This window comes from Artemia franciscana, chromosome 8 (assembly GCF_032884065.1).
Source record: "Artemia franciscana chromosome 8, ASM3288406v1, whole genome shotgun sequence".
Taxonomy (NCBI): domain Eukaryota; kingdom Metazoa; phylum Arthropoda; class Branchiopoda; order Anostraca; family Artemiidae; genus Artemia; species Artemia franciscana.
In genome coordinates, this window is record NC_088870.1 from 1,296,797 (window position 1) to 1,313,212 (window position 16,416).

General features: G+C 36.1%; 1 protein-coding gene across 1 annotated transcript in view; it reads right to left on the reverse strand.

Annotated features, from left to right (window-relative positions):
- Window positions 1-1,179: 1,179 nt before the first annotated feature.
- The window catches only part of LOC136029861 (RISC-loading complex subunit tarbp2-like), a 33,449-nt gene continuing 18,212 nt past the window's right edge, over window positions 1,180-16,416 (reverse strand). The window contains exons 5-8 of the mRNA XM_065708318.1: window positions 15,079-15,188; window positions 9,916-10,038; window positions 7,156-7,267; window positions 1,180-3,547 (exon numbers count right to left, since the gene is read on the reverse strand). Of these exons, the coding sequence (XP_065564390.1) occupies window positions 3,411-3,547; window positions 7,156-7,267; window positions 9,916-10,038; window positions 15,079-15,188 (482 nt within the window). The 3' untranslated portion in view covers window positions 1,180-3,410. The remainder of the gene's footprint in view (window positions 3,548-7,155; window positions 7,268-9,915; window positions 10,039-15,078; window positions 15,189-16,416) is intronic.

Sequence of the window (16,416 nt, forward strand, 5' to 3'; positions counted from 1 at the left end):
GTTGGCCAATAAGAACATTCTTCGGCTATCTGTCATCTTTCATTCGCAGAACATGTCTTAGCCATGTAGATGCCAGGGAGAAAAATCAAGAGAAAAAGTCGATAAAAGCAAGATATGAAATTGGAGAGGTAAGAATTTGACAGTCTAGAAAATGGATAGAATGATTCTAGCAATATTATTTGTGAAGAAGTAGACGACGATGAAACCAACTTAACAAAAGAATGACGAACGGCGTTTGTTAATATTGGATGTATTTTATTTTTATTTTCGATTCTGATAAGTGGAAATGTTTGTGTGGAAATAACACAGTCATGAGATAAAGCTGTATTTGGGGAATTTAGAAGCGAAAGAAAATAATAGAGGGAAAAATTGCACATACTCTCTGTACGATGTTTTCAGTCAAACCCCTATGAGAAAAGTGTAATGTAAAGAGAGGAACAAAGGCCACGTGCGTCAAGAGCGTGTTATATTGCTCGTATACGCCCTCTTACCAGCAACAATAACAACAAGGAGTCCTAGCAAAAAAGTTTTAAGGTTAGTAGAAGAGAGGCTCTAGGCAAAAAGTATCAGAATGTTAGATCTAACGAGAATAAGACGAAAATACAAGAAAAGGTTAAATGTTTAAATATACAACTATGAACATAATTTTATTAATTTAGAAGAGTTGACAAGTCAATCATGGGATAGGTCCATCAAAATTAGCGTCATTAGAACCACTAGTAAATCAAATGCAAGGCCTGAATGTCCAAAGCTAATGTGAGCTTAAATACTGTCTACTTAGTAGCGATAGATCTTAAGAGAGAAAATGGTCGATTGTCCTAGTGGTACTAAAATGACAACTAAAGAAGGAGGCAAAGAGCACTTAATTAGGGTAGGGGCCGAGGCAGCCCCCGTTTTACACCAGCTGAAAATGGAAAATCAGCAAAGATAATTGGTATTATGTAGTTATGTTGCATGTATTTTTACATATATTCAAACTAGTCAATCCTTTCACATTTAGACCGTTTGGAGCAAAAGGTAGTTAGATAGGCCTTGTTGTTGTCTATAATAAATTGTATCAATTCAAGTGGGCAAGTTAATTTGGATACACTAAAACCTAATTAAAATATACGGGTAATAACCAACTCTTAAAAAAAAAATCCTAAAACCACAACACAGCCTTACTCAAGAAGAAAAAGATGAATAAGAACACGTTTATTAATTGAAACAAAACTTACTACATCTATCATCATAATCCTGATATCTATCCACTAATATACGGGTAATCCATGTGCTTAAGTCTACAAACAGTGACCCAATTTAATTAGTAATTCAGCATTATTGATATTATATAATAATTAAGTGGATTAGTACAACTGATTATACTAGTTATAACGCTACAAACATAAGGAAAAAGCAGTCTATACAAATATATAGAAGCGCTTATTTATTATAACGGTTTTATTCTTGTACTTTTGAATACCAGCAGCAAATACCACAAGCAAATTTTTTTGAGGACTCACATTAAACGCCTTCCACCAAGATTAGTGCCTGAACTGCTTTAATGCCTTACCCGGCTTTTTATCTAAACTTTACAGGGCGTCAAATCCTGAGTTTTTCCCTTTTTTTTCAGATAGCGATGTATAAATTAAATGAAATAAGCCACGTACCCTCATATAAGGGGCATAAAGATATAATTTTTTTTTTTAAAGGCTTTATAGATATTAAGATGCATTATTTTTCCTTTTTCGGATTTATTATGAAGTCCAGATTTTTATAATTATTTATTTATTAATCAGTGTTAGATCCTGAATCCATTTCATACTGAACAGATGAATATTTTGTTAAAGTAAATTTGATTAAGGATAATTAATCAATAAGGTCTAGTGAGTACTGTACGCAGCAAGAAGGAGGACCCTATGAGTGTCTTATTTTATTTTGTTTTAAATTGTGCTTCCTCAACAAAACAACTCATAGAGGCGAAGAAAATTACCATTAATTGCGTTTTTCTCCATTCTTTGTTAGTTTGATTGTGCAAAGAATGTGAAGCTCTATATTTACAATATTTTATAAGCACGCTACAGAAAATTCATGGAGAATATACAATATAGGATATATATATTTGCACATTAGAGGGGGGTGGGGATAAAGTGAAATGAAGCCCTTTTAGGAATGATATAACTATGCATTTTAGAATTTTAGCGTAGTTTTCAGAATTTGACACTATTTCCTTCTGAGTATTAAACAAGAGCCAACACTTCAGGCTATTGTTAACAGTATATTAACAATAGTCTGGTTATATTGAAAGTAGCTTAGTTCAATTAGGAGAAAAAAAAAATCTCAAGGATGACTGGAGGATTTTTTGTAAAATTCTAGATGAGTGGATTTTCCTCCTCAAATTGAAAACAGATTTTTCTGAATTCTATATCATATGCTATGATAAATCAGGATTTAGCCAATGTATAAGACCTAGAACTCTTTCTTTGGTATATTTCTTGTCCATGCTTTTTTCTGAAGGAAACAATATAGACTGATAACAAAATTATATATAATTGGTTTACGTCTAGAGAATATGTTGATTAATTATAATATACGTCTGAAAGTAATTTGCTTCATTTTATTTGACGTGTCTTGACATGACGTGACTTGAAGTTTCATTATTTGAATGAACCAAATACCAAATAGCTTTCATTTGACAAAACTGACCTAAAATTTTAAAATAAGAAGATGAAGGCTTAATTCAAGCGCTATGAGAAAATTTTAATGGAAACACATAGAACACTTTTTCTAAAAATGGACGTGACAATCTTACCCATTTAGGCTGTGGTATTTCTCTAAAAACCCCTATTTGACAACAAGTATTTATTATTTGTGTTTTTTAGGACATTTTTTTCCACATAGATGGTGTATTGTGCTTTTATTTGACATTCCTAGCCATTAATTACTAAACTGCTCCCCATCCCCTCGACTCTTCCCTCGATATTGTGCTGTCCTTAGGCGTTTTTTTTGTCGCCAGACCATCAGATAATGACACTCCTTCATTCAAGTACAAGCTTTTACTAGTATCAACAAAAGTAACAGTTTTTTCACTATTAAGAATCTTCCATTGCCTAAAAATTTGGAGTCATTTATAATCACTTATTTTGTTCCTATTTCTTCCCTTGTTCTCTATTTTACTATTGATGTTTTTTTTTACAATTAGAATCCCCCCTTCCATTTTTTAGAAAAAAAATCTGTTTATACTTCCGGAATTGCCAAGCAATAATTTAAAAGAATTTTGTTGTTAGGAATCTTTAATAAAAACTGTCCACTCGGTATGAAATGCAATGGCCTTCAAAAATACCAAAGGTAGATAATTACAAAAGAACTGATGAGGAAAATAAACATTCAATCAAGGTTATACGCCAACAAGATCAAAGATGAATTCTGCTTCACTTTTTGGTCATAGTTTTGAGGTAAACCAAAGCATTAAGAGCAGCAGCTTCTTCTGCGCCACTCACAGATTCACCAGTACCGAAGCACACTGCCACAGGAGCTGCAGACATAAGTAGCAAAGACTGATATTGACCTATAATGGAAATAAAACTATTAGAAGAGGAATTCACCAGTACCGAAGCACACTGCCACAGGAGCTGCAGACATAAGTAGCAAAGACTGATACTGACCTGTAATGGAAATAAAACTATTAGAAGAGGAATTTAATGTTGCTCAATTCAGAATATTTGTATATCCTCAGGAGGGCAGGGAGGAGGGGACTAGAACTCCTTCTCCTCTCGAGCGAGAAAATCATATAACAATCTTTGCCTTTTTGATAATATGATAGTAATTAAAGACAACTAGCCATAGTTGCATACCCCCCCCCCCCCCCCCCCCCAAAAAAAAAACAACAACAAAAAACAGAGCACAAGCTAACAGCTCGTTAATGCACAACGGTACAATTGGTGAATCCCACTCTGGAAATTCGAAAATAATACGCCAATATTAGGAAAACTAGACAGTTGAACATGTTTATTGTCATTTTTATTGTTTATTGTTGTTTATTGTTTATTGTCATTTTCCCGGTTCACCTCAATGAAACTGCGTTTTGGGAAACAACCGAAAATTAGATCAGACTAATGTAAAAGTTTAGAGAGGTAGCTAGAGCGACAATTCATGTTAGATAATATATATGATACCGTGAAAAACTGAAATTGGAGAACGTCAACATTCACTGGTGAATGTCCGAAATTTCTTTTTTTCTCCTTGGATTTTTTGGTCAACTTTTTTGGTTTTATGCAAGGTTTGATGGTGACAGGCTAGGTTTTTAACTCATTTCTAAGATTTATAATCTAATTTAACCCAAAATTACCTAAATTTAACTTTTACCATCAAACCTTGCATAAGACTGACAAAGGTGACTGAATCTAAGCAGAGAAAAAGGAATTTCGGACACTATATATATATATATATATATATATATATATATATACATATATATATATATATATATATATATATATATATATATATATATATATATATCGCAAAGCATCACACACGTGATGCGACCATCACGGAAAATAGCAGGGCCCTAATCTGTCGACTATATGTAGCTTCCGCAAATATAATCCTACCGTAATATTTTAGGATTTAACTAGTAAAATTATCTATTAAAAAAAGACGTGTCGACTTAACGTTAGAGCTCACAGGTAGACCAAGATGCAATACAGTTGAAGAATATTTTATTATCTTGTTACAAAGTTTTACTTCAGGGGCAGAAACGCTTCTTTTACGATTTGAATCTTGAATTAGAATCTTGAGCAGTTTGTGCAGTCAATCATTGAGCTCAAAAGATATATTCAGCTTGAATTAGAATCTTGTGCAGTTTGTGCAGTGAATCATTGAGCTCAAAAGATATATAAACAATAAACTTAAACGGACAATAAACTCTATTTAAGTCTCGTTGAAAGACACACCGATTTTTTCATAAAAGCTCTTAAACACCACAAAACTGCTTCAAAACGGGAAAAAGAACAACTTAAATACAAAAAATCGTTGGCATAATTCAATAAAGACAGATCTTGACCAAGATACAGAAAGCTCGGTTTAACCACACGCTAAGCCTTAACTACACTATTATTATAAAGAGGTGACGAAAAGACAGCTCCTTTACGAATCCCAATTCGGACTGGAATAATAGTAGAAGTTTTTATCCCACTCAATAAACTAATCTTAATGTTCACAGCGAGTTCCTGATTACGGAAAGTAAGGAATACCGACTACCGGACTAGTCAAGACCAGCAGAAATTGGCTATAAAGACCAAAGTCGAACGCTCGACTTACATCTAAACCAACAATAAAAATAGATTCATCAATTCGATTAGATTCCAGAAGGACATTGCACATAATATGGTGCACTTTTTACCTACTATTGCCCTTATTGAGCCCAAATTGGCAGCTGGGCGTGTAACACACTCGGTTTATCTCATCAATAAGTAGTATTTCAAAAATTTGAACGAGAAATCGGAGCAACAATAATTGGCCCACGCGAAATGCACTGAGATGGGTCTTTTCCCTTTTCGATAACTGGAGTGATGATACCGACACCAAAAGAATCGGGCAGTAAGCCACACAAGGATATTATTTGGTACATTAAAGTTAAGTGCTCAAACATCATCCACCCACCTCCCCCTTGACCCAGAAATCGGTTTCGCCACTAGAAAAGAGCAATAGATTTCACCATTTGCGATCGATTACGTACACGTTTTAACTGTATACGATCATTTATTCTTTATGAGGAGCTCAGAAAAGCCAATAAAAACTGCAAAAAACAATGCTCTTTAGTAGCTTATTCAATGAACTGTGCCGACTGACTATACAGACTATGAAAAAACTGCTGAGCAAACAAAAGTAACACGAAGCATAAATACGATTTTAAAAAGAGAAATTTTGCATGGCTTTCTACAATAATTAGGAAAGAATAGTTTACGTGACGATATCACTGGGAGGGGTACTGAGACCCTTATCCCTGAATTTCTCATGGTATTCGCCTAAATTTTAGGATAAATTGCAAAATTTTATGGTCATTGAAATACCACTATAATTGATAGTTATCAAGAGAGACAAAGAAGGGTAGCGTAAATCCACAGAGCAGCCAATGAAGTATATTTTGAACAGAGATAAAAACATATGTAAATCTAAAAATGGAAAAGAGTTAAGAGAAATAATTTCCCACAAGCATTCCATTTACAAATTTGGAAAGGATGGGAAGGAAGAGCCAGGAACCTACTAATGTTGAAGAGGGGAGGGGGGACGACCGTTCGTAAATTCTATTTCTTTTTTTATAGCACTTCTTATTTGAATTACAGAATAAAAGTCTTTTTTTTATATTTGCCAGAGACTTAAATAAAACAAAACCAGAGACTTAAATAAAAGCGAATTCTTAACAAGATTAGGACTAAGAAGAGTGCTTAAAAGTTTACAGTACTCCCTTCCCCTTAAAATACTCCCCTCCCTACTAAGAGAACAGACTATTATCTAATTTTTTCGCAATTAAGAAAACAAAAACACATACCACCATATACACACAAATTTCCGAAAAATATTTTGTTTTATTTTCAGACTTGGCCAATGATTTGAAACGTATTATGCAAACGATTAAGACCATAGCTGGCTTAGAACAGCTCTAATGACATGAAATTCACATAAGATGAAATCATAAGATATTAGTAACCTGTTAGCCATGATAGATAGTAAAAGAGAATCAAACAGTTCGTGGTAACGGACTGTACTAAGGAGCAACCTGGCTCAATAGTAACCAAAACTGTAAAAAATTAAATTTTGATGCCAATAGTTACATCAAACGAATTGCATTTTAATGCTGATTTTAACTATATAAGTTTTATGAAATTTCGTCTTACCCATCAAAAGTTACAAGCCTTAGAAAATTTGCCTTGTTTTAAAAAATAGGGGGAAATACCCCCTAAAAGTCATACAATCTTAACAAAATCACACCATCAGATTCAGTGCATCGGAGAACCCTAATGTGAAAGTTTCAAGCTCCTATCTACAAAAATGTGGAATTTCGCATTTTTTGCCAAAAGACAGATCACACATGCGTGTTTTAGTAAAAAAGATCATAGTACATATAATAGTAAGACAATTATTACAAACAATAAATACTTTTGAACTACCAACCAGAAAAAGATTTTTCCTCGATTTCCATATAGTTGAGATCAAGTTTCTGCTCTCCAGCCACCTTTTTCAATAGCTCTTTGTAATTGATTTTCTTATCTCCAATACTTAGGGACTGAAAAACAAAACAATTGCTCTTAGAATTAGCCAATTTAGAATCTATATTTCAGAAGATACAAAATAGGCCTAGAAGTTTGAATAGGGGATGTTTAGGCTATATATAATACGGGTCTAATCACGGATAATCAAATGGACCTCAGCCTGTCACACTGTATAGACTGATCATGGGCTAATTATTTGCTTTATATTAGCAGAATTTATATTTAATTAATCTATATTCCACGATGCTTATAATTAAAGCTTATTATTTACAATTATATTTATTGTAAATTTATACTTGAAAGCATTATGTATCAGACAGTCTTTCAAAGGGGTTAATCGTCTTCATAGACCAGATCTCTTTTGATTCATGAGACTTGTGCACCACAATTGTGGAGCTATATGTACAGAAAATTGCTGAATTCAGAGTCTGCTTCAAAAAGGAGATATAAAAAAGGAGAAATAAAGGAGATAGAGACGAATTTTAGTGAAAAACATCGACTAAGACAAAATTAAGATATTCTAAGCCAAGGACGTCAAAAGAACTTTGCGATTAGAGGAGAATGTTGTAGGACTAACGTTTCGGTCCAACGTTGTAGGTCTAACGGTTTTTGACACGATTTACCAAATGCTTGGATAATGCCTGCACACAAGGAGGAACTTCGAAGTTTTTTTTTTTTTTTAGTATTTTTGAATGGAAAGACCAAAAAAGTCATTTTTCGAAATCTAGGGGGGAGGGGGTGAAATTACCAACTTTGTTTTTTAATTGCCAAATGCTTATGCTTCTAAATAGGATCGGCATTTCAAAAGAATGTAGGAAAGGGGGGCAAACTGTAAAAAACTATTTTAAAACCTTTGACTCAAGTTAGTTCCATTTAAAGGACCCATTATATTCCTTACAGGTCAAGTTATCTAGTCTTTTTTTTGGGGCACCTGTGTATCAGTTTTTATCAACGATTTTCCAAAAGAGGAAGGGCCTTCCCATCGAGCAAGGGCCAGGGGTCAGATCCCATTACTTTTGGAATAAAATATCGTTAATAAGTTACTTTTTTTGGGGGGGATCAGGCCATGGAGGGAGGGCCAGAGGTCAGCTCACATGATTTTTAGATTAAAGAATCGTTAATAAATTTTTCCTTATTTTGGGGGGCCATGGAGGGAGGGCCAGGAGTGAGCTCCCATAATTTTAGAATAAAAATCGTTAATGACTTTTTCTTTATTTTTTTGGAGGGGGGCTTGGAGCAAGGGCCAGAGGTGAGCTCCCATAATTTTTAGAATAAAAATTGTCAATAAGTTTTTCCTTTTTTTGGGGGAGGGGTCAGCCCATGGAGCTAGGACCAGGGGTCGCCTCACATGATTTTATAATACAGAATCGTTGACAAGTTTTTCTCTTTTTTTTGTTGAAGGGGGGGGGAGGTCGGGCCATCGGTCAGCTCTCGTGATTTTTAGATTAAAGAATCGTTAATAAGTATTTCCTTTTTTGGGGGGCCATGGAGGGAGGGCCAAGGACCAGCTCCCATAATTTTTAGAATAAAAGTCGTTAATGATATCTTTTTTTTGGGGGGGGGGGGGGGGTAGGCCCTTGGAGCCAGGGCCTAGGGTCAGCTCCAGTTATTTTTAGAATACGGAATGGTTAATGAGTTTTTACTTATTTTTTTTTTTTTTGGGGGGGGGGGGGGGGTCGGGCCATTGAGGGACACCCAGGGGTTAGCTCGCATGATTTTTGGAAGAAAATATCGTTAATGAGTTTTTTATTTGGGGAGGTGGGGTCAGGCCATGGAGGGAGGGCTAAGGATCAGCTCCCATGATTTATTATTGATAAAATTTAGAAGAAAAATTTGCAAACCGGTTATACAAAGATTTTTATAAACTGAGGGCTTGACTTAACTTAATGCTCCTGCCGAAATGCTTCCGGCGTCGAGAGTGATGCTACACGGCGCATGCATTTGGACCAGTCTCTTGCAAGGATGTGGGCATTCTCCTGAATATTTGTCATTGCTAAGAAGGCACCTGCCGTGTCCTTCCATCTGGTTGGGGACCGACCTCTTGGGCGTTTCCCGCCACGCAGCACGGGATCAAAGTCGATAATCATTCGTGCGGTAGTGTCGGGGGGCATGCGAAGGAGATGCCCGTACCAACGTAGCGTTCTGATGAATACATTCAAACTGAACATTATTAAACGTTCGAAGATCTTGCTGTACTTTTTGTGCATTGGCTTTATCCTTTCTTTCGGGAAAGCAATCGTAACTTAATTTGTGTTTGTAATTTCCAATACTGCATGTCTCGTCATCATTTGCCATGCTCTTATCTGGTTAGAAAAATAATGACTCAGTTTGATGCTGCTGATACTATGCCTGTTTTCTACCATCATCAACGCGAACTTGCCACTGATCACTACCTACAACTGGGCCAACATTATCTCGTTGTTTAGTGTTTTTTAATTCTATTTAGTTGTTACCTTTGCACTAATGGTTGTTCAGTCATTGCCACGGCATTAATCTTTAGTTTTTGCAGGGTATTCTTCTTTTATTCCTTCTTTATTTCACTCAGCCATTTTCAATATTGTAAGTGATAAATACTTGTTGTAGAAATGATTTAAGTACAATTATCATATTATTGGTATTATCATATAACGAGACACTACAAAAAAATTACATAAATACATACTTGCAAAGATTCAATCATTTCTCCAGTGGCATTTTTCATAGCACGATGGAACTGTGATATCTTTAAATGACTATCAGCCAATTTGTGAGATTTTGAGTGGCGATCAAATATCTTATTTGCCACCTGAAAGGTAAATCATAGTATTTCTTCATACCCATTAACAGTTACAAAAACAGCCTATAGTAATGACAAGCATGCACACAACAATTTGGGACTACGTCCTCGTGAGAGCTTACACTTTCAATCGTGACAATTCAGCAAAAAATGCTAAAATTTTTCAGGGAGACGAATTTTAGTGAAAAACAGCGACTACGACAAAATTAAGATATTCGAAGCCAAGGACTTTAAATAGAACTTTGTGATTAGAGGAGAATGTTGTAGGACTAACGTTTCGGTCCAACGTTGTAGGTCTAACGGTTTTTGACACGATTTACCAAATGCTTGGATAATACCTGCACACAAGGAGGAACTTCGAAGTTTTTTTTTTAGTATTTTTGAATGGAAAGACCAAAAAAGTGATTTTTCGAAATCTAGGGGGGGGGGGGGGAACTGCCAATTTCGTTTTTTAGTTGCCAAATGCTTATGCTTCTAAATAGGAGCGTCATTTCAAAAGAATGTAGGAAAGGGGGGCAAACTGTACTTTTCAAATCTAGGGGGAGGGAGGTATGATAGGATTTCGTGTTCAGAGATGTGATTACCCGGCTAATTCTTCTTTCAAAAGCGACAGAGGTTCTTAAAAGCTTTCGTTATGTTTTTACTAGGGTACGAGGGACAAAGAAGAATGGATTGGCAACTGCATTTTAGTGGCCTCTCAATAATAAATGGGGCGGATCAATTTTGCCACGGAACTTTTTTATACCATCACTGAATTTTTGTTTTCATAACATCATTGAATTTGTAACGTTGACGACGAGGTCTAAGAGACCAATTAAAAAAAAAATATGTCTACTTCAAAAGTGTTCAACTAATCAGACCTAGAAAAACAGATTTCGCCCTTATGTATCAACATTAATCATACCGACAGAAGACAATGAAAAAGCATTTTATTATCTTCTATCGTTTATTTGAAAAGACAATCTTAAATAAACCTCAGCTACGTTCGTTTTGTCTTACCTTCCTTGTATTCATCCCAAACAACGCAAGGAAGATTTCTACAAGATTAAAGCCTTCTTTTTTAAAATAGAACTCTGGCTAAGCCTCTAGACTATACGGATGAAAAGTTTCAAGAAACCTGTAGACTAACAAGATTACAATTAAACTGAAAGTCACAGTTGAATATAACTGGTAATTTTCGAACAGATTTTGTTCCTAGCTTCATTATATTGAATTCCGTCATTTAATGATGGAAAGAGATTTTCCTTCAGGAGACAGTCAACTTGACAAAGAAACCCATAAGGGTTAAAATTCAGGTGCGTATCAGAGAGAAAAAAAAGCCAACGCCATCTAGCATTTAAATCCTAAAGCGAATTCCGAAACCTTAAATAAAGCTTTGGATGTAGTTGTTTTATTTATCTCTATCCTCAGACGAAAAAAAAATACCCGCTTTAGCAAAAGAGAACAATAAATATTTATTTAGTATACTGTCTGCACACGCATAAGCAAATAAAATTTAATTATATTAAATAAAATAAAGCAAATAAAAGTTTAATTACAAAAATTATAATTATAAGTTTAAAATTATAAATTATAAGTTTAATTAAAAGTTTAATCATAAGCAAATAAAATTTTAATTATATTAAAATAAGCAAACGACAGTTTGAAAACCGATTTTCCACCTATTGAATTTCGCTTTGAATTACTCCAGTTCTACCGTCCTGTGGTGGCGCAGTGGGTTTGACCTCAGCTTGGTAATACGGGACCCAGAGATCGAATCATGCAGCAGAAATACACTGCAGGGCCGACGCAGGGACCTTAGTAGTCAAGAAGCGTCGTTAATCTGATACAATACTTAAAAAACTCCAGTTCTACTGGGCAGCACTATGCTTTTAGTGGCGCTAGTAGTTTTTTATTCTAAAGTTAGAAAGTGTCTAGTTTCCTTGGACTGAAATTTGTATGACCCCATGTTTTTCATGTACCAATTTAGATCATCATTTTTTATTCCTCAGTTAATACCAGTCATTCCTTCAGCTAAAAACTCATTACAACAGAAAAAACCCCACAACAGCAACATCAAAAGAATCCCATTTTCGAAAAAAAAAAACGAATAGAAGACCCCTCCCCCCACAAAAAAGCAGAAAAACACCAAGATTTTGGCCTATATCAAAGAATGTCTTCAGTTTAGACGATAACAAAAAGAATACGAACAAGAAATCCAGACAAAATTAGATAAGTAGAACTAAAAATAATGGAAAAAAGAGAACAAAACTGACCAAATTACCAAGGTTATTCCAACCAATCATTATAGCAACAAAATAAATACATATTCAGTTACTTTAGGTTAAAAATCAGCTGGTAAAATATGCTATTTGAATCTCACATCCAAAATGTGACACCGATCGTTTTTCACTTACTTAAACTAAAATCCCTACTTTAAGCCTGACCTTAAAAGACCCAACCTTTTAGAAAGTGGGTAAGTTAGAAAGTGTTAGAAAGTGGGTAATGACATCAGTTTCCACTTCGACCCGCACTTGCCGTGACTATACATTTATTTAAGAATTAACGACGCTTCTTGACTACTAAGGTCCCTGCGTCGGTATGATCAGACTCCTTTAAGTAAAAGGAAAATTCTAGCACACTAGGCTTCATTGGGGGAAGGGGCTCAAGGGGACATCAACTACCGTTGAATAGTTGATAATACTTGCTCGCTTCAAGCTTCAATCAGTTCTGATTTTGAATATAAGGACTATTGAGTGGCGTGCGGCCTCTATCTGCTAAAGATTGGTAAATCTAGATACCATACTTCAACGTATGCTAAGAGTTCACCTAAAAGGAACTTTTTTTTCCAGACCTAAACAGGTTAAAGAATTACCCAAATTCTTAGTATATGTTGAAGTGTGAGGTGTACATTACCAATCTAGGTGGATAGAGGCCCCACATCTACAACTACTACTACTAACAACTCACCACAACACCAAACTGCCTGAGGCCAACACAGCTACGCACGCTCCTCCTCAATTCTAATCTATTCAAAGCCTCCCTCTTTAAACCCTCCCAGGAAGTTCCCATTTCCTTCAAATTTTTCTTTATGACGTCCTCCCGCATCAGACGAGGACGACCTGCTTTATGTCTGGCCCTAGACGGTTGGCCGAAAAGGGCAATCTGCCATTCATCACCCGCAGAACGTGCCTTAGCCATCTCAACCTTTCTTTCATTATAGCCCTGGAAAGCGGAATTGAATAAAATCTTTCGTAGAGCCTACTGTTTGAAATACGGTCAGTCAGCCGGGTACCAGAACGATCCGTAAGCAATTTCTCTGGATAACAGCTAGTAAATCTTCATCCGCTTTTCGGAGCGCCCATCCTTCAGAGCCACATTTGACCATTGTCATTACTGTATCTTCCAATAATCTAATCTGGGTTTGAAGACTAATCTTCCTAGACTTCCAAACTTTTTTTTAACTGTGAAATGACACCCTGAGCCTTGGGTGTTCTACTTTTAACATCTTCACCACTCCCACCGTCTTTACTAATAACACTACCCAGGTAAGTGAAGTTGCCAACCTGATCGATTTTTCGTTACCCAAAGTCATCTTTTGATCTTCTTTTTAACATTAATCTTCAAACCTATTCCAGCACCCTGAACTCGCAAAACCTCTAAAACTTCATTCATTTTGCTCACACTTTCATCTAGTATGCTTAAGTTATCAGCATAATCTAAGCCCAGGAGTTTTTCTTCCCCATTTGATTCCGTGGTCGTCCATTGTCTTCCCTGTATTTCTTAAGATTAAGTCCATCAAAATAAACCATATAAAGGGGGATAGAACACCACCCTGCTTAACTCCTGATTTAATACAAAACCAGCTGCTAACCTCATTTCCCACCTTAACAACAGCAGCATTATTCTTTTACATAACATTAATCGCCTTAATGCATTTTTCTGGGTAAGATCTTTGCTAAAGCTCTTCTATCAACAGAATCGAATGCTTGCTCATAATCTATAAACTGAGGATCAAAGGTGTTTAACAAGTAAGGCACTTCTCAATTCTTAACCTAAGAGTGAAAATTTAGCCCCACATCTCTCAATAAATACGTTTTATTGTTTAGTTTTCATTCGCTTTCTATAGCTTAAATGCGAAAAAAAAAAAAAACATTTTTATAGTTTCAATATACTAAAAAAGTCATTTGTGCGAAATTTAACACAATTCCTGACGACAATTAAATAGATAAACTTTCCCGACAGTCAATTTCTCAATTTCCTGGATTACTATAGGAAACCAGTCGCTCTGCACAAGATGAATACTAATGAAATATTTATTGTTTTTGTTCAATTATATCCAATTACAATACTGTTAAGTTGAGTTAAGTTGAATTCAGACCACAGCCAACTCCGCTTAACCCCCCCTACCCCCAAACACAGACAGACTTACACTTCTCCATTCTAGAGTTGTTACAGAGAAGAGGAAGATCAAAGGTGCTCCCAGCTCACTGTCTACAGCCACTAAATAAAAAAACAGAGCGTCGAAAATAATAGCACAAAACATCCCATTTAACAAATTCAATGCTCAAATTACGTGAACTATGAGAGCAAAGTACTGCAAATAAAGAAAAGAAGATAAAATATTTACATGATATCTATATACGTAAGACTGATCTCATAGATTGCCTGCTTCAATTGAACTGAACACAAATAATTGAACATGACAGGTATGTCGTAGCATTGCGTCTGAAAAGGATTGGCTCTTCCGATTTTTGGCAGGAAGTCTTCTCACCCCGTTTTACCTATCAGCACCTCTACCCCCTCACTATCCTTATCATTCCAAGTATGTCACAATATTGCGTCTGAAAAGGAGTTTACTGGTTTTCGTAGAAGTTTGACAAAATTACAGCTCCCCACCCACCGAAATGTATCCCCACATACGTACCAAGAGTACAGTATTTATTGTTTTTGAGAAAAGTCAATGAAATGACAAAACCTGCCCGTAAGTGAAATGCAACGACTCTTCCCAGTTTTTGCCGGTAGCTCCTCTGGCACCTCAGCAATTTACCTGGCAACACATCTACTCACCTCGTCATCCTCATCGTATATGACAGGCTGTTCCACGGGTACATCTTTTATAGTCTCAATCATCTTTATAGCTGCTTGACGTTTTGCAAGCTTTTTGGATTTCCCTGAGCCTAGAAAGAGTCAGAACGTGAATACTTCTATGTTTTGCCGTCCTGGCTGAGTGGTTGGCGCAATGGCGTGGGAATTATGTGTCCAAGGGGCACGGGTTCAATCCCAGTTGTGACCAGTTATTTAGTTTGGGACGGGGGTCAATGGCGTGACTCTGTAAGCTCAGCCAGAGTCGACCCAGCTCTAAATGGGTACCTGGAGAAATCTGGGGAAGGTAGGCAGGAAGGGTGAGTGAAAGCACAGGATGGTTGGCCCTCAGCCCCCATTGCATGGGAATGAGGGATGACAGATTGCCAAGATTGCCAAAGATTGTTCTTTTCGACCAACCGTCTAGGGCAGGACGAAAAGCAGATCGTCACCGGTTGGAGTGGAAGGATGCTGTAAAAAATATTTAAGGGAAATGGGAACTTCCTGGAAGGGTTTAAAGAGGGACATTTTGAATAGAGTGGAATGGAGGAAGAGTGTGCATAGCAGCGCTAGCCTCAGGTGGCTTGGTGCTCCAGTGTGTCGTTAGGAGTAGTAGCAGTCCCTGATATCCTGCGCAAGGCCCTTATTTATTGCACCTTTGACTGGAGCCTTTAGAGGCTGGTTGCACCTAGACTATAAATAAACACACTAGAACTTTCATTTTTCCAATCGAATTAGACACATTCAAAGTTTCTATGACCACCATTCCCAGTCAAATGGTTATGTAAAAAATTTAATAATAAATAAATAACACCAACTGAAGGATTATTGCTCTTTACTAAAGGCAAAGCTAGAGCATTGCCTCTGATAAGAAAAGCGGCATATCAACTTTGCCATAAATCTTGCTTTAAAGAGACATTGCAGTCTATTTTCACCACTTTGAGATCTCTTATCTTCTCCAACAAAAAATCCTAAGGTCCCCTACTATTATCTAGAACTAAAAGAAGCAAGCATATATACATTTTGGAATAACTTAGTGTCAAAGAGCAACTAAGGCTACAAACCCGTAATGAGAATAACCCATTTTGGTAAACTCTAATACTGGTAAATCAGATAGATGATCCATTAAGACTCTCCACTGGTGCTCTCGAATTTTAGCTATAAGCAATGTTTTTTTTCTAATACTTAAGAAAAAGATTTCTGGGTGTATCTACTTGTGTTTAAAAAAGCCATTTGAAAGTAGAAAAAGCTGGATGGGTGCGAGGCCTAAAATTTGGATACTTCTGAACTAGTTTCAGATATTTCTATTATAGAAAAATTAAT